This window comes from Lissotriton helveticus, chromosome 12 (assembly GCF_964261635.1).
Source record: "Lissotriton helveticus chromosome 12, aLisHel1.1, whole genome shotgun sequence".
In the NCBI taxonomy this organism is placed as follows: Eukaryota; Metazoa; Chordata; class Amphibia; order Caudata; family Salamandridae; genus Lissotriton; species Lissotriton helveticus.
The window spans coordinates 867,779,935-867,800,407 of NC_136073.1; the positions used below are offsets into that span (position 1 = coordinate 867,779,935).

At 40.5% G+C, this 20,473-nt stretch overlaps 1 protein-coding gene across 2 annotated transcripts in view; it reads left to right on the plus strand.

Annotated features, from left to right (window-relative positions):
- The window catches only part of IL12RB1 (interleukin 12 receptor subunit beta 1), a 58,541-nt gene extending 40,599 nt beyond the window's left edge, over positions 1-17,942 (plus strand). For both annotated transcript variants that reach the window (XM_078671166.1, XM_078671165.1), the window contains 11 exons: positions 1,528-1,570; positions 2,059-2,175; positions 3,783-3,865; positions 5,986-6,193; positions 8,790-8,966; positions 9,457-9,576; positions 10,148-10,306; positions 10,975-11,118; positions 12,488-12,584; positions 14,239-14,320; positions 14,946-17,942. In XM_078671166.1, coding sequence (XP_078527292.1) covers positions 1,528-1,570; positions 2,059-2,175; positions 3,783-3,865; positions 5,986-6,193; positions 8,790-8,966; positions 9,457-9,576; positions 10,148-10,306; positions 10,975-11,118; positions 12,488-12,584; positions 14,239-14,320; positions 14,946-15,491 — 1,776 coding nt within the window. In that variant the 3' untranslated portion in view covers positions 15,492-17,942. The remainder of the gene's footprint in view (positions 1-1,527; positions 1,571-2,058; positions 2,176-3,782; positions 3,866-5,985; positions 6,194-8,789; positions 8,967-9,456; positions 9,577-10,147; positions 10,307-10,974; positions 11,119-12,487; positions 12,585-14,238; positions 14,321-14,945) is intronic.
- The last annotated feature ends 2,531 nt before the right edge of the window (positions 17,943-20,473 follow it).

Below are 20,473 nucleotides of genomic sequence, written 5' to 3' on the forward strand. Positions count from 1 at the left end.
CCAGCCAGTGGGGACACTGGCCAGGCAGACATGGCAGTCACTGACTGCACACAGGCCCTGCGCTGGCAGGCCTGAGACCCCCTTTTTGAGCTACTCATGTGGGTGGCGCAATCTGCGCCGCAGGCCCACTAGTAGCATCTGTCATCACCAGCCCTGGCACACACAGTGCACTTTACTAGGGACCTCCTGGTGATACAGATATGCCAATCAGGTATACCCAATCAATATGACAATTTACAGAGGGAGCACTTACCCTCTGACACTGATCAGCAGTGGCAGAGGGTCCAAAGCATCTAAACCAGCAAAAACGAAATCCAGCACAGCATCAAAAATACATGAGTCAGAGGCAAAAAGATGGGGGAAAACCATGCCAAGGATGTCAGGTCTAACACACTCCCTCTCCTGCTATCTCTTCCCACCATTTCCCAATTCCCTCTTTCTCTCTTTTTCTTTTTTGTTCCTTGTTTATCTCAGTCCAAATCCTCATATTTACTTCCCCATCTCTGTTCCCTTCATTTTCTCAATAATACCTACATATGTTATACCTTTTGTGATTGAATGTTCTTATCTCTTTCTTCATTTGCTTCCTTTCAAGATACAATCTCCACTCATTAAAGAACACATGGTTTGGGGCTGGCTTATGCCTGAGATTTAGAATGGGATATGCAGAAGGGTTACTATATTTGTGGACTACCGCCATAACACAGTTCCTAGCCTCACTCTGCGGTGTGGTCCATGTATTTCCAGTCTTCTTTTTGTGTAAAAATGGCAGTTGTATTTCCTAAAATTTTGACATGTCTGATTTGAGTCGTTCTTGATTTTCATTGGCTGCTTCTTGAGGTTGCGCTAAGGCAACGCATGAACCTCGCAGCGTGTACTGAGCCTAGACTCCCACCTGCGTTTTACATCCTCCTGTCTTGTTGGCACTATTTCTCAATATACCATGAGCCTGATTACATAAATAATGGACTAGAGAAAATGCACTTTTGCACATGTCTGCTCCTCGCCAGATGAGTAAGAGAGTTCAAAAGGTTTTCTACAGTACACATCACAGTAGAAATTTTTCCCCAGCCCCAAAAATAAATCTTCAAACAAAACAAACTGATTTTTCAATATATTTTTCTGATTGGCCAGTTCTACCCTCTTGTCAGCCAATGGAGCATCTTAATTATTGGCCCCCTAAGCAGCAAGCAACCTTTCTTTAAGAGTGGGGTAGTTACTAGCTGGTGTTAGTAATTGACAGGAAGAGGTAATTGCCATTTGCTCCTACCTCAACCATAATTGAATGTTTTTGCACAATAAAACTGCAGATGTAGCTATTAACATTTCCACACCTTCTCAGCACAATTCCATAAGCAGTGATTATTTTCAGAAAGATATTTTCACTAAAGAGTTGTGCAGCCAAATGCAAGAAAAAAAGAATATGGAATATTGATTGAGGCGATTCAGCCTCTATACTTGTTGCATCGTTTCTGACTGTTGTAGTCAACATATGTACCATCAGTAATTATAAATTCTCTATTTTAGATAGATTGCATGTCCCAAGACATAAACGAATGGAAAGAATCTGGTAAGTTTTAACTTTCACTAAAAAAAATACAAACCCAAGTATATTAACTCTGATATAAAATAAATACAGATGACTATGGTGTAAAGAGCGCCATTATCAACTATACCTATCATGGCTTCGGTGAGCACCGTGTGCATGAAGGACCACGGAATACTAGACAAAGATAGTTTAATTCCACGATTTAGAGTTGGGAGGTAATCTAAAACCCTTCAATTTCTGGAGGAAGTTCTAACTCTGAAGGGGAATTCACAGATGGTGTTTCCCCAATAGAAGGAAAATTGATAGTATTTTGAGGGATTTTTTGCCAGAGATTTCTCCCTTTGATTTAACATTCCCTTAAAATTTGGATAAGTTTTCATTGCCATCCAACTCTACCTCTCACTCTAAGTTTGAGCTGGTTCTGTAACCAGTGCTTGGAGTTATTTGTCTTTAGCAAACCGTTCTTCTTGAGATGTGGAATGTAACATTCCGTGGTTTATTCTTTCCAGAATTTTGCCAAATACAATTTCAGAAAAACTTCCCTTTCGAAATCCAGGTGTGCCACAAACGTGCAGATGTAAAAAACCTTTGGAGTGAGTGGAGCAGTTCTGTCAAGGTTCCGGCCGGTAAGATACCTTTTTCTAAACTTGGAAATAAAATAAGAACCATTCCTGGTGTCTTATGACCCACTTCCACTTATTAAAGAAACTTGTGTGCATTGATAGAAATGTTTGTAAGCACTGTTCATTCCATTCATGAGTTGCTAGGGAACTGAAAATGTTAATAAACTCAATAATTGTGCTGCAATATAGCGCTGGTACCACGAGCAGCACTGAGAATCCGTGCGAACAACACCATGCGTTGCGTAAAAGCACCATTTGAGTTGATTTTGCGGAAACTCGAGTATAAAATCTAATTGAGCGGCATAAAATCTACTCGAATGGCGGCCCTCTGACCATGACCGCCCAACACCGGCAGCATTAGAAAATCACACTTGGGGATGCCAAATCTTGCTCAGGTTTGTCAGCTCACATTTTCTGGAGCCTTATGGGAGAAACATTCCACCAGGTGGCGATTGTTGCAATTTGGCCATAACTCTGTCAAAGAGTAACGCGGAGTGATCACAGTTCTGCCTATACTGCGGGTGGAACAATACATTCCGCCTACCCCTATACTAGTGTAACGAGAGTCATGTGCAACTTACATTTCAATTAAAGTGCAAGAAAAGTATTTTAGTTTTTTTTCATGAAAAAAGTTTTTTAAAAATCGGTTTAAAAATGTGTTTAAAAAGTGAGATGTTGTGTGTAAAAGCTAATTTAAAAATTAAACACCACTGAGCTTGAGTTGTTTGTTTAGGGTAAATCTAAATTTTGATTTTTAATGAAAAAAGACATTTTAAAAATGTGAATAAAAATGAAATTTTACTTTAAAAAGATAACAGAGGGAAATGTTTCTTCTTCACATAGAAAATTTCTGGGTGCAGGGAAAAGTACCTATTTAAGAAACTGGTAAAAAATTATTATTTTGTTAATGAAGACATTCTAAACTCTTATGACAGATACCTGAGTATACATTTTTCCCCAAAATGTCTCAATTACTATTCCGTTTACTGCCAATGTTTCCTGTTCACATCAGAACTCTAATTTCAATTACAGGTTTGCACATATTGTGATGCATTTGAAATTTTAAAATGCATTTCAAAGTAACCATTAAAATCAGTTTCATTAAATATATTCTATTCATTTAATAGGCAGATTTTGTATAGTTCCTAAATCACAAAGTGATATGAACAGATTCTATAAAAAGACAATTCAGAGTATGCACAGAGCAGAAGTGTGACCGGCCAATGGAAACTGGACTCTGGCTTGAACCAAATTAATTAACGACTTCAGTCCACTGACTGATTAGTCGTCCCATGGATATTGGAAATGCTAACTAACATATCAAAGTCAGCAGCTGGATTTGAACCATAGTGGATACTGCTATTCTGGCAAGATTGGAAGAATCAGATTTGTATAGATAAAAATGGGACTCAATGCCGTTATTCACTGTTTACTGCTCTTAAATTGGTCTGTCTTTGGCAGACAGAAACAAAATTAGGACCCTAGTGAATGGCAAAGTTAATTAATTTTATTTGCTCAAACTTGATGTTAATGTTTGTAAGTGCCACAACATTTTGACCAAAGAACTGATGTCTCCCAATTATTTCCAACTGTAATGACTTTTGTTCTAGAAATTGTTGATGGCCCAGAGCTGAATTACACTGTCGGAAATCTAAGTCGGAGTGGGCACCGGAAACTGGACCTCAACTGGAAGGTAGGGACGTAGAGTTGAAGACCCCATGGGGTAGCTCTCGAGAAGAAGTGGAGATGTGGTTAATAGATGTCTATAGGTCACCCTAGATATAGTCTGGGGGTGGCCTCGGATGATGGTGGCTGGAATTAAGCCTGGATGGGGGCGTTAGTTCTGCTAATGTCTAAATAAACGTCTTTGGAGTATGCAAAACCTCAATGGACAATATTACTGTTTTGCAAGAACTACTACCTTCTACAACCACATTTACCAAACTTCTACATTCTCTCTTCTCTTTTGATCTCATCTCGTTCCTCCCTTTCATGCACCTTCATTTGTTGCATATGCAATTCCCCACACCGTCTTCCACCTTACGCAGCTTGGTATCAGTTCAGCCCACCAGCCAACAGGAGGCCCGAGTACAGCATAAGATGTCTTTTTCCTTGTTCTACAGAAATCGAGCAAGTGGTGGTCACAGGCTAGCACTAAAAATTTTCATCCTGATAGTAAGTGGGAAGCAAATATATCAAGCATATCGGAACAAAAAAAGATGATACACCCATCTCTAACATCATAGTGTGGTTGAAGTGGGATTTTAGAGAATCCCTTTTTAATCTGTTTTTTGTTAGGCCTGGGTGTAGTTCGCAGTGTTCTGCTATGCGGAACTCCACGAAGTGACGGAAAAACTCTGCTGCACTCCGCAGAGTTCCACAAGTGGCGTAGTAACGTAAGTTGCGCTGTCCATGCTGATTTTTAGCGCTGGGAGTTTGTCCCACGCTGTAAAATCAGTGTGAATGGCCGCAGCACAAGAGTGCGCTGCTTCTTTCTGCCACTCGAGTAGATGTTCTTGTCGAGCGGCAGCTTCCTCAAAGCAAGCAGGAGGTTTCTCAACGTGAGGGGTAGAGACCTGCTGTGACCGCCAGCGTTCAGAAATCTCACAGGGAGGTGGTCTAGCATACTATTTTCCTCACGCATGCTCGCCAACTTAATGTTGGAGAGCCGCACAAGAGGAAAAACTCCGCCATGTGCCACTACGCAGAGTGTTTTAGAACTCCGTGCTCTATGCGAAGTGGGCTAAACTCCGTGAGCGGAGCTGAATTTTAAGCCCAGGTCTATATTTTGTATGGGGTGAAGCACCAGTTACCAGTGGCAAAAGCGAGAAGAAATAATCTAATGAAACCTAAAGTGGTCTGGCAGCGGAGTTCTGGATTCGATTTATTGTGGTTGATAAGTATGGTCCTCCTTGACTCGCCCCAACCCTCACTTTAGTACTACGATCTCCCATATAACCCTTTCCTCTTCTATCCATCCTTGATTCACTACAAACATCATCTAACTAATATGATCTCCCAAACAACACTATCTCGAAACTTCCCTCCTCTATTCGTCCTATCACCTGTTCAATAAAACTAAGAGACTCACATGTCTAATCCTCAAATTAACAACTTAAATTTCCCTATACTAAACCACCACTAATCCATTGGGTTCCAGTGTAGCGTGCTACTCTCTGAAAAGCACTTAAACTCCGCTTCACGGGTAGTAAGCGCTATATAAATATAATTACAATTAAGGTTGTGCCATTTCTATGGGCTGCAGATGAACTGTGATCATTTAGAAGAAAATAAATCCATTACTTACTCAACATCTTCCCATTCACAATCTACAGCAATATATCCAGAATTTACACCAAAGTAAAGATAGAAGCCAACAGTTTTGCTGATTTAAACACATTAAAAGACATGCTTCTATGCAATCTGCATGTTTCTTCCTTTTAGAGTTTGATGGGTTAAAGGAGGTGTCTACATGGAACTAGGCAATGTTCCTGCCAAGTGCAGAGTTTGCCACAACAATAAAAATTGACTAACTTTCAGCTTCAAAGCCATAACTTGTCTGCCCACCAGTGGGTATCTTTCACCTTATTGTTTTTGGGAGACTTTGCAGATTTAGTTCATTTGATAATATTTTTTAAAACAAAAGTGAATGCACCTATTAACGTTTATAAACGTATTTAATAAACAAAATCTATAGCAATACATCTATTTCAAGTGCTAATGATGTTTGTCATGTCCGGTTTCAATATCAGGATCATTAATTATACATGATAAGGTAATTAAACTTGTAAAAACTAATTATTTCTTTTGTAGGAGGCTAAAAGGGAAGAAGGTGATGTCAAGTACAATATCTATATCAAAATGGTTGCCTGTCCGTGTGAAGAAAGCGTACCGCCAATCAGTGGAACAAGTCTTAGTGTGAACATATCAGAGACATCATATAATGTATCAATTTTTGCTACAAACAGCGCAGGATCGAGCCCGACGAACTTTTACATCATCGAATCCCACCCAGAAGCAGGTCTGTCCAGACTTCTCTTCTTCTGAGCTGATAATGGAACCTGAAGTAGGGACTTGTGTAATCTCAAAGCTGATGGTCTATACTATATTGCAGCCTTATAGCCCGCCGGAGAGGGCTATACCGGCTATTAAAGGCCCTCTCCAGGCTATTGCACAGCTACGAAGGGCTATAAGGCTATTAGAACATTCTGCCACTAGAGGGCAGAATGCTCTAACTAAAAAGAACAAAGCCTTCAGGGAGCGTGAGGGGATTGGAATCCCCTCAGGGTCCCTGGAGCCTTTTTTCAGAGCCAGAGCTGTGAACATAGAAACGTTGGAATGTTGGAGCTCCGGGCTTATACCAGCCATGATAAGCCCGGAGCACTCCATTGTTTTCAATGGAGCTCCCAGCATTCCAATGTTCTAATTGTGATTATCAGTGATGCAATATTTATATTCCATTGGTTGTTCCAGTAAAAGGTTTTGGTATATACAATTACCTGAGCATAGTATGAAATGTTTCCATTTCTTTATCACTTGGTCACCTACGTTCTCATTTTGGTGGAAACACCGCAACACAGCTTTGCCTTGACCATATGGCGATACAGCAGTCCTGAAAGCAACACCCAAGTACCGTAAAACATTTCTGTGTAGTAGGATAGTATGTTTGTCGGGATTGTGGATCCATTCTAATTGGGTTTAAAGAATGAGACTAGGCCTTTGTCACAGGTGGGCGTTTATCCGACCGGTCCTGATATGTACTTTGAAATGGTTCACATTCATGTTAAAGGTGAAAGAAGATCTTGAAAATCTCAAATGTCTGTAAACATCCATTTTTTTAGGTCTTGCCTAGTCAGCATATGCAATGTCTCCTCGAGAAATGCTGTATCTACTCTGTGGGCTTACAGCCCGCCCATCGCTTTCTATTTATTACTTCGTGTGACCTTCTAAAAGGCTTGCTTCTATCTGGTTAATATGTGTTCTTTGATCCTCCTTTTGGTATCTTGCTCCCTCCCATGGAGCATGGCCCAATTACTTGTTTAAGAAGGGTGACAACTGAGAAAACATTAGTCATATATTTACAATGTTGCAACAACGCCTCCGAGATACAGCTGTCCAATTATATGCACTCCTCTTTTTATATACGCATCTTGAACTTGCACCGCCTCTAGTCTGTTTTGCGATCCCTACATGTAATTCCCTTATATTCTCCTAAAGTCCCTATTCTATCTCACTTGCGCCTGCCCTGATTATTACATTCTTTGTTTAAGCCTCGACTTTCTGCCCTTTTTGCTCAGTATGAATGTTTCCTCTTGCTCTAGATTCTCACTACAGTTTATCTACCCCACTTCCCTCCCAATACCAGTGCAGCATAATTTAGCAGGAATAATGTAATTTAATTAAGTTAAGCCTCTGCTGCTGCTGTTGTATCAAAGTAGGGTCTTAATGAAAGCTGCTGAAAGGTAGTCTAATAGGTGAAGGAGATATTAACATCTTTTCTAACTTTATTGCCTCTGTTTTCTTCAAATTACTGATCTTACAGGTGAAGCCTGAAAGAACAGTTATGAATATTGATGTAGATCTCCTGTTTTTAGCGGCCATTGTCTACCAGTTTATAGTTAACACCAGTATTTAGAAAACAGGTTATGTGCTAAAGTCCACCGAGTCCCCAGTATTCAGCACAGAATACACATCACAGTTAATAGTTACTCCAGTTTGGAACCAGAGTGTGCATGCATGTATCCACATTGTCACCCAGGAAAGCTCACCCACAGCAGTATGCACATTGCCCCAGTACGTAAAGCCCCAGACATATGCTTGCATTGACATTTTGTTTTGGGGGGGTGGGGGGTGGGGGAGGTTCATATACGCAAACTCGACCCAAAGGTATCACAGCGCTTTAAATGAGCACCAGTTAGGTTACAGACAGACACATTCATTTTGTTAGGCACAGGGATGTTAAGTGATGTGCCCAGAATCACAGGATGTTGAGCGACCCTGCCATGCCGAGACTCGAGCCCGGTTCTCCCAGCTTCAAGATCGCCCACTCTAATTCTTAGGCCTACATAACCCTAGCATAAAAACGTTCATTGCCATGCCAATTCTTAAACTTCCCCTAATGTGTTCAGTAGCCGTTGCATCCCACTTACAACTCTGCCGCTGTCTCCTACCACCGACCAGTGCTTGTGAAAGAGGAAAGACGAGCCAGTGTGGGAAAGTTGCATCTACTCCACTGTTTCTACTTGTTCCCTGCGTGCATTTGCTAAGGTTGCAACTACCCTTGATAACAAGAGCCCTGGGCCATCCATCTTCCAAGGGAGGCTTGGAGAAGGTTGGCAGAATAGAAGGCAATTCAGGGCCGATAATGGGGCACAGTGGAGCATAACAGCTCCGTCCGCTCTAGCAATGGCAATGGAAAGATATCTCATGACTCTGTAGATGGTCTGCATCACCATCATATGGTTTGGTGGACAGATTCCACAATAAATATACTTCTCCTAGCAGGATTTATTTGCCAGTCATATCTACGCTCTTTGAGATTGATCTATATCTTAACTTAAGTTCTTGAGTCAATATTTTGACTGTAGTATTTTCTTCTCTTTCGCCTCAATTTATAGGACTGGATTTTCGGGATATCAGTCTTTCTGGCACAGACTCTGTCCAGGTGTGGTGGGCACCGACAAAAAGAAGCTCTTCCTACTGTGTCGAATGGCATCCGGTGTCTGAGCAAAATATCCAGAGTTTGTGCAGAATTGAAGCATTTGAGATAAAAAACTTCACCTACAAAGGACGAGGTAAGACCTCGACTACAATACTGCCTCCTAGAACTGTGGCAAAGCTGCCCAAAAAACACAGGTTATACTTTTATCCTTGAACACATGAGGAATTAGTTTAGTTGGTCATAACAATTGTGGGCGATTTGGGCTTCACAGGGGAATCATACAGGTGATAGTTAAGCATACGCAGAGCTGAGAAATACCCTAGATACACCTCTGGGCACCTTAATGGACTTCTCGGATATGGTTTAGATGATGGAGACCAGTGAACGCATGTAAAGAAATACCATTCATATCATAATATCAAATCATAAGGTATTTGTAGGAGCTGACATTTGTACCTGATTTGTGTTGGTAATAGAGTGTGTCACATGTTCCAGAAAAATCACTGCCCCACTAAATCTTCAGGAGGCCAAAAAAGAAAGCTGGGAAAGTGGTGAACACTAGGAAAGGAGTATAGAAAACCAGGTAGAACCTTGACGATTATACTAGGATTTTTGTATTCCAGTTGATCCAATGACATGTTACCGGATTGCGGTTTACCGATATCGCGTAGCACCACGAACCTGGAACATCCGCGAAGAAGACAAAATCTGGAAAACTCTTGGATCCACTTACTATTATAAGCGTAAGACTAACACTGAGGTATATTAGACTTAAGGTATTTTAAGAGATATATCCCTGATTCAGCAGAGTATTGCCAAATGCTGTACTGAGGATGTGGGTCTAGGCCTTTCGGAAAAATATATCTATCTGTGAATAGCGAAAGCAGTCTCATATTTTCTTCAAATAACTCTAGATTGTCCATTAGATTCCCTGTTATGAGATAAATTAATATTTGACAAAACAGGACATATCAGAGTCTTGACAAATGTGGCTGTTACTCTGTTAGGAGAACCAGGAGAACTGCATCCCAAACTCAGGTTCTCTCTTTGATCTGATTTACCTTACAAATGTTTCTATTTCACTTTGCATCTGTGACAGTATAAATCCCCTCTGTGAAGTAACATATCTAAATCTTCCAGAGGCTTTATAGAAATAGGCAGAGTGTGGGCAGAAAAGACCCCAGAAAATCTTTCAGCCCAATTAAGAAAAAATGTATGCATAGAATTTGCAATTTGGTGTGCTGAATTGCTTATAATTCATGTAAAAGGTATATATTTCATAATTGACGATCTTTCACCTTGCTTTACCACCAGCTTCCAACAAAGACCTTCCAAGGAACGTCTCTGTGCTGGACATAAGAGAACACTCTGCCGTCGTGACATGGGACCCCTTCCTCACCGGTGAATGCCATGGTGTTTTGCAGAAATACAACATCACGATCTACCCATCTCATTCGAAAGACTCATCAAAAGGTAGTCAGTTTGTAGTTGTTCAGTTACATACATGAATAAATCTACCCCTTACTTCTTAAACCAACATTAATGCTGTACAAGAAAAGCAGTGAGATTTGAATAGGTGTAAAATATAGTTCCCAAGTTGCAGACAATTCTATGACAGTCATAAAAATGTGAGACACTCGAGCATTATCAGACTTTTTATTATTATCTAACATGTCTTTTTGGCAGTCTCACATTAAAATTACTTCATGCACTTGAAAACATAACAGTGACATACTTATGCACAGCGATTTTAAAGTGAATGAATAAATGTTCTGCATTCAGTAGTGATGGTATTCTAGTATTACGTCTGTATCTGTCACTCCCATGTCATGCCTCACTATTTCCCCTTTATCTCTTGAATTTGCTTCTGTCTGCTTAGTTCAAGCTGAATTGCACCATTTCCATTCCTGGTGGGGGTGAAATACAAACATGGTTTTGGTAATAAGGCAACCAAGTTATTTACCTTTGTCTGATGCCATGGTAGCATCTTGTTCTAGCTCTGGCTTGGCTGGTGACTGCAGCTTTACCCCAACTATATGCTGTGTTGCTTTGCCACCTCTTTTTTAATTCTAACACCCGTGACGTTCCTAATTCAACGAAAACTGGGTTTTAGGGAATTTGTTTTCTTTGTGATTTCACAGATGAAGTTGCCATTATCTCAAAGACAGTCCACAACTTCGCCAATCTCTCAGCTGGGATTGAATATACTGTTGCAATCAAGGGTGAAACAGAGTTCGGTGAAGAAACAGGGATCGCTCGAATAGCTTTTAGGACCCTAAAAACAGGTAATATGGAACATTGCTGCCTGTTGGGAGATCCAAAATTAAGATTGAAATAACTCTTGGTTGCTTGTGAATGTTATCTTAGATCACATGTAAAAGAAACTATCTATATGAGTTCTAATATTTCGTGGCAAGCAGATGCAGCTGAAATACCAATAGGTTTGGGGCAGAGAGAGTCACTTATCTTCCTGAAAGGCAAACCGTCAGTGAAGAAAGTTGAAAAATATTTCCTTTCTTCTCGGAGGACCATTATTAAAGCACCTGCGTTGGGGATATAGTAATTGGTAAACGCACTTTCTTCATAATTATCCTTGGCAGCTGCCATTTTTTTTTACATGTTTCAGCTTTATTCCAAAGATAAAGAATTTTCAAGGGAACTTCATCAGGTCAACTATCTTTCCAAAGTGGTAAAAAAACACGTATTTTTTGGCGAGGCCTTTGAAAAACCTGTTTATTTAAGTGCAATAAAAACTCTTCTGTTTCATGGTCTTCGAAAAACACGTTTAGGCAAAGCTTTATTTTGTTATTTTTTTGTCTGCATGGTAGCATTTTTTCAGTCCAGTATTAGGCCAGTCCCAGTTATGCTCATACACCAATCGTTTCTGATTCTTATCGGTTTTGCGCTAAAACCGGGGGGCCTACATGGCGTAAACAGTTGTTGGCAACGTATTCCTACCAATTGGGTTATGAATATGCAGGAGGTTTTAATCCTAATGCCTACAGAAATTTGGAATACACTAACTCCACAATGGGAGACTTGAAATAGAGGCTGTGTATGGTTCTGCTAAACCTGTGCACAATTGTGAATTCACTGGTTGGGTTTCTATTTGCATCTTTATCTAATGCAATAAACATACTCAACTCATTTAAGGAATTTTCAATTGTCATAAATTCTATCCCTTCCATGATCTTCCTCTCTGCCTTTTCCTTGTTGACATACATTTCAGAGCAGACCTCTGTTTGGTACATTTGGAGTATATAGAAAGTAAAGCACAATATTAAAAGGCTTTAGTCACATTTTGTGAACCTCTGAACAAACAGAGGTCATTAAACTAGCAATATTTCAGGTATCAAAGAGTAATGAAAGTAACAGACTTATCTGCTACTTAAGGTTATTTCATTGTTGCATCAATATTGCAGTTATTTCTATAATAGGCCATTTCATTCAACTCTCAAGAGTCTCAATTGTGATGTCAAATCATTAGTAAACTCAACAAAACAAGAATTTTTGCTTAACAATGATTTCATGAATCAATATGAATATCAATTTGAAAGTTTATACAAAAATCAATTGCAGCAAGAAATTCTCCAGGTGCAGATAGTGTCCTGCTCAAACTATGACTTTAAGAATCCGCTTCTTTTTCATCACCAGACGAAACCGCAGCTCTTTGGAAGTTGCCGGTGATTTGTGTTGGTATCCTACTCGGCGTATTCAGCACTGGTGGACTCTCTTTCGTTGCTGTGAAAAGGTAAGGTGATATCAGTGACGACTTGCCTGGCTCACACAGTCCAATCAAATACCATGTTATTGTTACCTTAACCAATAGGAATCATTGTATTAATCTTAGACAATGAATCTCTTACCATTCATTACCAGTGTCTTACAGACTAATGTTGTAGGAGCTTTGCAGATAAACCCTAATGGAATCCTGGTACATCTTATACTGAATCTGTGATCTTTAACAGATGTCTCAGAACATTGAGCTATTTCCACCCCATAACCTAGAATTTTAATAACTGTGTGAATTGGGGCTCAGAAGAAGGGAAAACTATCCTACAAAACCTCTAAGAAATTGGATTCTGCATTTTGAATTCAGAAGCGATTTACATATCAGCCTTCTCAAACTTTACTGTGATTCGAGTAGTGGTGTGCCAAGCTGGCAAAGTTCTTATCCTCCGGCTTTGGGAAATTGTTTAATAAATATTGGTAACTTTTATCAATTCATGTGTATGTGATCCTTATAAATTGGGTAATACAATCCAATCAAAAGTAGGTATTGAGGAGGAGAAAACCTCTTCACAACCTTATTTTTGTCGGAAGACCAATCTGGAAGCAGTGTGAAGCCGAGGAGCAGCTGCAAGAGGTTGCTCGGCGGTCAACATTGAACAGCTGTTAGAATTTTAATTTTGCACATACTTGTGTTAAACCCAGTCTGTTCAAGTAATGTCTCAGTGGTTGCTGTTCTCAGATGCACCAACTCTGCAGCATGTACGCAAAAACATACCCTTAAAATACATTCTCCAAAAATAATGCTTTCCGTGCACGTAGAGGGAATCTAGGCAATCTAGAAATAGGAGACAGAGCTGTAGTGCACTATTGATATTGAAAATAGTGACACAGATTATTAAAATGCTTTGGGACTTAAGAATATATTTAGAGAGTGGCATATGTGGCAGCTAATTGGTGAACTGGAAGAGATCACACTCATGGGTCTATCAGTTCATTTAGAAATGGAGGACCACAGGGTTTCTGGCAGTGGAGCCACAGCCGCTGTGGAGAACCCCCATACTACATCAGAGGGTCCCCGCTTGACTGCGTCAGTACGGCGCCCTATTCAGGATGGGCCTTCCAGTGATGTTTTTTTTTCTACCTGGTTCTAGTTCCCAATAGGTGAAAGCAGAAATGTATCTAAGCGTACCCAAAAAAGCAAATATAAAACCACCTACATGACAGTGCCATTTATTTTCTGTTTTGCAAAACAAACCCCACTTTGGGGGTTGTTGTGAAAAGCAAAAAATTCCTACCAGGCCACTGAGCTGTCATTGTAACGGGTGGGCTGTCCCATGTGATTACCCCATTACGGGTACATACGGAAGGCATTCTTATTATTGTAAACTTTTTTATAATTATATGGGCTATATTATTATTATTATTATGGATAAGAATAATAGTACAAGTAGTTCAATAAAAGTTCAAATCGACAATTGCAGAAACTGTACAGTCTTTGGGCTGGTCTGTATTCCACCCGATGAAAGAGCACGCACTAAAAGTTCTACTGAAAGTTCAGGTTGACAGACAAGGGAACTGTAAGGCGTAGACTCCTACCCTCACATCTCTCCCTGGGTATGTTATTTTGTCTTGGTGTTTGGATAAAAATGATCTTGCTAAATTTATTTTTTCAGATTTAAGAAAATAGTATGCCCTGAGGTGCCGACTCCCATGGACAGCGTAGCACTAACATTTTCCCAAGACGAGATGCGACAGGTAAACGTTTGCACCTCTTTTCAGTTGTCATTGTTTCATTTGTTTGCAGTTTTTGTATCCCTTTATCATGCATTAGACTTGAGATGTTATGGGCCAGATCTAGATGTTGGTGGACAGGGTACTCCTCCATAAATGCAACTGAGACCCCTGAGAGATACCCTGTTGGTCCTGACCTAAAACAAAATTTTATTCCGCCCACACCCTGGAAGAGAACTCCCACCGTGTGGTTGCCAAGCGGCTCCCCGAAACACACTTTCAATGCCTTCTGAGGAGCCATAGTGGCAGCATCATCAGTAAGACTGAGTGTGGACATACGTAATCCAGTAGAAGGAAGTCCTAACTTAATGGCAGGCTAGTTCTAACTGGTGGTACAAACTATGGGTAAACAAGATGTTTCTTTTTTAATCTAGCCTAGATGATTTTATGCATCCTCCGTCAAGAGACAACTGAGCCTTTCGGCATTCTGGGTTTGATAAAAAGACAACCACTGACTAAAGTACCAGTATCCCTTGATTTCACAGTCCTGCAAATGCAATGGCTAAATTAATTCTGCCCTGGTATGCAGAATGCGAAAAACAAGTTATTATAACAAGTTGATGAGTTTTCATATTTTTGTGTCCTTCAGGTTTGTGTTCACAAAGCATTACTGTATCGTACAAGATCTTCTGCCGAAGGAGCTGTGATGGAGCCGGTCTTCGTTGTCCCCAACATTGACTCAGAGGTGTCTTTTGGGGTTGGGCACCTGGTTGATTCAGGAGGTTCTTCCACTGCAGCGAGCAAGGAGGCTAAAATGGGAAAATGGGAAAATCTGGCCCGCTCCAGCCCGGAATCCGAAGGTCTCACCGAGCCAGAGGACCTGGTTTCCGCATACAAAAAGCAGCAAGTTGTCCGGGGTTCCCGGCCAATCTCAATTTGTGAAACGGACCTTGATGCTGATAACCTCCCTTTCTCTTACCAGAGGCAAATGGTGCTGGCATCCGGGGAACAGTTTCAGGAAAATGACGAGGAGCTTCTGGATCTTTGCAGCACTCGAGTCGAAGAGAATATTGACAAGCCAACGATTCTGCACCTTCTCAACATCAAAGGTCTCTTTATCGCAGGGTCGGACACGTACAAACCAGAAGAAAAACTGAATGAGAAAGAAAAACTTTCAGAATTTGGGGAAATTTGACCTGCTGTGTGATAGGCCCTGAGCAGAGGAGTCAGTATTGTTCAAATTTAGAAGACCCTGGGATTGTGCAAAAGAATGGAGAGCTGTGTGTCTGTCATTCAACCTCTGTTATCGCTAATCTCCTCGTGAAAGAAAGCTTGAGTGACTGGCGCTCAATATGAACAGGCCATTCCAATGCGGACTCCATGACTGGAGCTATTATCGCAAAAGGATTTATTCTTTTTGGAGAATTTAAAGTAGAAATTGTCAATACCATGTACATGGTTTGAGCCAGTGGCAATGCAACTGAACCCTGCTGGATCATTTACTCTCACCAGGGAAGAAATGCATGACTTGGAATCCATTTGGGCAACTATGCAAATTGTGTAAGTCAAAAGTTATTGTAGATGAAATTAAATGGCAATGAGATATATAACACGCTCTACTACCCGATGGTGTCTAGGTGCTAGAGCTCCTGGAGGACCAGGTCACATGTGAGACATGTATTGGACATTTAGCTGTCCTTTAAAGAGACAATAATTAAATCCTGGGTATGAATTATTGAGCCACTCAAGTTAGCATCATCAGGAAGTTCTCTTGTGAAACTGTGTGTGGATCTCTCAAACTACCATGTTGATAGAATTGTTCATTCCAAACCACAGCTTTTTCACTTATAAATCCATTTGTGTCACTATATGCCCAACCGTGAGGATGATTGTCACACTTAAGGGGAGGTGTACTCAATGGTCACTACAATCAAGAGACATGTTCCCAGTCATCATGCCAACTTAAGGGGCCTACACTAATCTAACACAGGAAGTATCATAGCCCAACATAGTTTCAGTGCTGTCCTCAGAGCCTGAATTGACTGGGAGTTTAGAGTCGAGGTGATATCTTAAATATGCATGGTCAACGCCCAAGACCCTTTAGAGACCCAAACAAAAAAAAAGTACTTACCAATATTTGTGGAGTGTCAACGAACAGTAAAATATACAAGTACAAGGTAGCGTGAGATCAAAGTATTTAGCCGGTGGGCAAGGTTCCTATAATTTTAGAGCGAGGCAGTAACACTCATTTTTAAAAAATGATGCTGACCACAATAAATACACGTACACAATAAAAACTGTAATAGGTCTCTTTCAACCCATCTCATCCAGAGTAGGGATTCTTGAACAGCAGTGAACCATGAAAGTATTTTATTATTTATTTAATTGGGGACCAGTGCTGTATTTCATGTAAGTGATGTGCATGAACGTATGGGGAAATTTAAGATGGGTTCTCTGAGACACAGCATAAGAAACTTAAGCAACACAGTTTCTTATTTGGCTTTCTAAATACAGAATTTATAAGAGGAATAAGTATGTCGAATCCAGACTCGTCCAGGATAAGTGAACTGTGCCTGAATTCATCGCGGATAAGTGAACTGTAGATGGATTCGCAAGGATTAGTGAAATGTTAAGAGATTAATCTTGAATAAGTGAATCGTTTCTAGACTCCACAGGTATTAGTGATCTGTTAACCGTTGCATCCAGAATAAGTGAACGGTGCCTAGATTTCGCCAGGTAAAGTAAACTGTAAACAGATTCATCTGGAGCAAGCGTACTCAATCTGGATTCAACCAGGATGGGTTAACTGGATCTAGATTAACTTGAGATATATCAATTGTATCTAGATTCCTCTGGGATAAGTGAACTGTAAACAAATTAATCTGAAATTAGTGAAGTGTATCTGGATGCAACTGGGATAGGTTAACTGGATCTAGATTAACTTGAGATATGTGAATTGTATCCAGATTCTTCTGGGATAAGCGAACTGTAAAAAGATTCATCTGGAGCAAGCATACTCAATCTGGATTCAACTAGGATTGGTTAACTGGATCTAGATTAACTTGATTAACTTGAGATATATCAATTGTACCTAGATTCCTCTGGGATAAGCAAACTGTTAAAAGATTCATCCGGAGCAAACATACTCAATCTGGATTCACCCAGGATGAGTTAACTGGATCTAGATTAACTTGACATATCAATTGTACCTAGATTCCTCTGGGATAAGTGAACTGTAAAAAGATTCATCTGGAGGAAGCACACTCAATCTGGATTCAACCAGGATGGGTTAACTGGATCTAGATTAACTTGAGTTCTTTGAATTTTATCCACATTCCTCTGGTATAAGTGAACTGTAAACAAATGAATCTGAAATTAGTTAACTGTATCTGGATTCAACTGGGATAGGTTAACTGTATCTAGAATTTTAGATTGATCCAGAATATGTGAATTGTATCCAGATTCTTCTGGGATAAGTGAACTGTAAACAAATGTATCTGGAATGAGTGAACTGTATCTGATTTCAACCAGTATGGGTTAACTGTATCTGTGTTGATTTGGGATATGTGCAGTGTAACCAGATTCCTCTGGGGTTAGTGAACTGTAAAAAAATTAATGTGAAATAAATTAACTGTATCTGAAGTCATTTGGTGTAAATGTACTCTAAACAGATTTCTCTAGAATACGTAAACTGTATCTGGATTCAACCAGGATAGGGCAACTGTGTCTAGATTCATTCAGGACATGTGAGTTGTTTCAGATTACTGTGCAATAAGTCAATTGTAAACAAATGTATTTGGAATAACCATCCTGTATCCGAATCCACCCAGGATAACTGTATCTAGGTTCAATCAGGATAAGTGAGGTGCTCTGGATTCATCTGGGATTAGTAACCTGTATGAAGTTTGGTGAAGGGTAGTATTTTCTGGGCACCAGGGTGGGTGGATACCAGTAGTAATGGTGATCAAGCAATAAGGCAAGTGCCGAAGCATTGGTTGTTTTTCTTCACTGGTGTCCTGATCTTTATTTCTTGTATTGCGCTTTGGGGTGTGATTGGTGTTTCTGTGAGTCTTAAGATGGACTGTCTATTTTAGAAATGCTCATGTTTATCCTGCATAAAAAAGTAGGCAACAAAGCGCTTCGTGCTTGAAGGCCATTGGATTCTCCGCAGTGTGGTCTGGGGGACCGGTGGGTTCTCAGTTCTTTACTGAAGGCTAGCTGGTGGTATTTCTTTCACTGTGTGCATTTTGCTTGTTCCAGATGTCTGCTCCAGGTGGGTGATGGTAGGAGGTGGTTACTTTCTGGGGTACGGACACAGGGTATCTCACAGGCATTATACGTGAGCAGAAAACCTGTGGGGTGTGAAGGTTCAAGGGAAAATTCGCAGAAGTTTCCAGAGAAGGAAAAACACAGAAATCCAGGAAGAGGTGGACCCTTGGCAAGGACACCTTTTGAAAAGTATGGCAGAAAACGGTGATCTGAGATTGTGGGTTGAAAGGATGTTATAGGCGTTCTTTCTATTTGTGGAGACCAGGTGTAAGAAGAACTACCAAAAAGTAGAACTTCATTTGTATCTGTTTATCGTTTGAGAGGGTTTCCCCATGTTCTATGTTTTATGTGCATAAATTGTTTTAATGCCAGTTTAACATCATTAAAAATCACACAACCAAGGGCTTTGGCAATGACAGCTTTTAAATCCCATCCAACTGTGATCAGTCTCCATTAGTGCTGGGCCTTCTACTGCACGACAACACATTCATGTTTTTCTTCTAACTTTTCATCTGTTTGCCCTACAAACAATTTTTTTAGAGTAAAATATGCAAATTATGCAACAGATGATGGCTTTTGTTGCAAATGCTGCAAATCCATAATTATGTGGACAATGCTGCAACCACAGAATCACATAATTCCAGAGGCCTTCATCCTACTCTAACATTCTACACTCCATCTTACCCGCTTACATTTTAAATACACCACAGAAGACCCCACAGATCCAGGAACGGATTTAGGAGGGGAAAGCTGATAAAGTCATTGCTGATCGCCCACCTACAAGAAAAGCTTGGACCCTTTAGAATAACCGTGATTCGAACTCGATCTCATAGAGTCTGCTGGATAAGTTAGAATGGTCCACGGTATTAAAGGCTAAAGAGAGAACCAATAGAATCCATGGCGGAGTGTCAGCCATATCCACAGCCATCCAAATAACATCTTTCAATGTATCTACAGTCGTTTCAGTTCCGTGGCAGGAAGGAAGGACCCCTAGAGCTCAAAGCAATATGGTCTAATACCGCCTGAAGGCCCCTCCCCCTAATAAACCAAAGAGCCTTGGGGATTGAGATCGTCCTAGCTCCCGTGGAGGCTCGCCGCCACACTTTCCCCCAAGGCAAACAATGCAAACACCACAACTGTTTGGATTAGGGGTCGTAGTAACCCTGGCCATATTTTATTGCATAAAATAATCAAAACATAGAAATTCTTATTATTTACATAATGTACAATATGCAGAAAGTCCAATACATTGATAGGTACAAGATGTCAATTGGCTAAACTTAACCTGCTTCTAATATATAGCCATTCCTTTCGGAATCTAAGCGATGAAAATATTCTCTTTCTGCGTATCCCTGTTAGAGCCTACAGCAAGGTCAATGACTGGCAGCCCCAGGTCCAGATCAAGCTAGATCCCAACTCCTTACCAGAGGGACCTTGCTGGCCCCCCCTGCGCCCTCAGTGTTAAACTCCATAAAGGGGCGCTTCAGTTAATGCATCCTTGCACCCTTGAGAGCATGCACGTGCGGGGTGGCCAACCAGCTTACTGGAAGCGAGACTTCCCTTACCCCCCCCCGCACCCTCCAGCCTACTGGCTGTAATTGCCCCTGGAGTTCCATGAGAGACCCCCTGTCTCCCCTTCAGGCATCCCCATTTGACAATAGTGATGCCCGCTAAGGACCGAAAGCTATGCTCACCAATTATGACCTTACCGCCTGACCAAGGAAAAACACATACAAAATACGACAAATTTATTATCCTGAAAATTTAAACAATGTAGTTAAGAAAAAGCACACCTTTTTTAATACCAACATTACGACGAAAGCATTAATCAAGTACACTCTCTTAAATTACTCTTCCTGTAAATATAAAACATATTGATCATACAATATATCTGCGTTAGGGGATGGT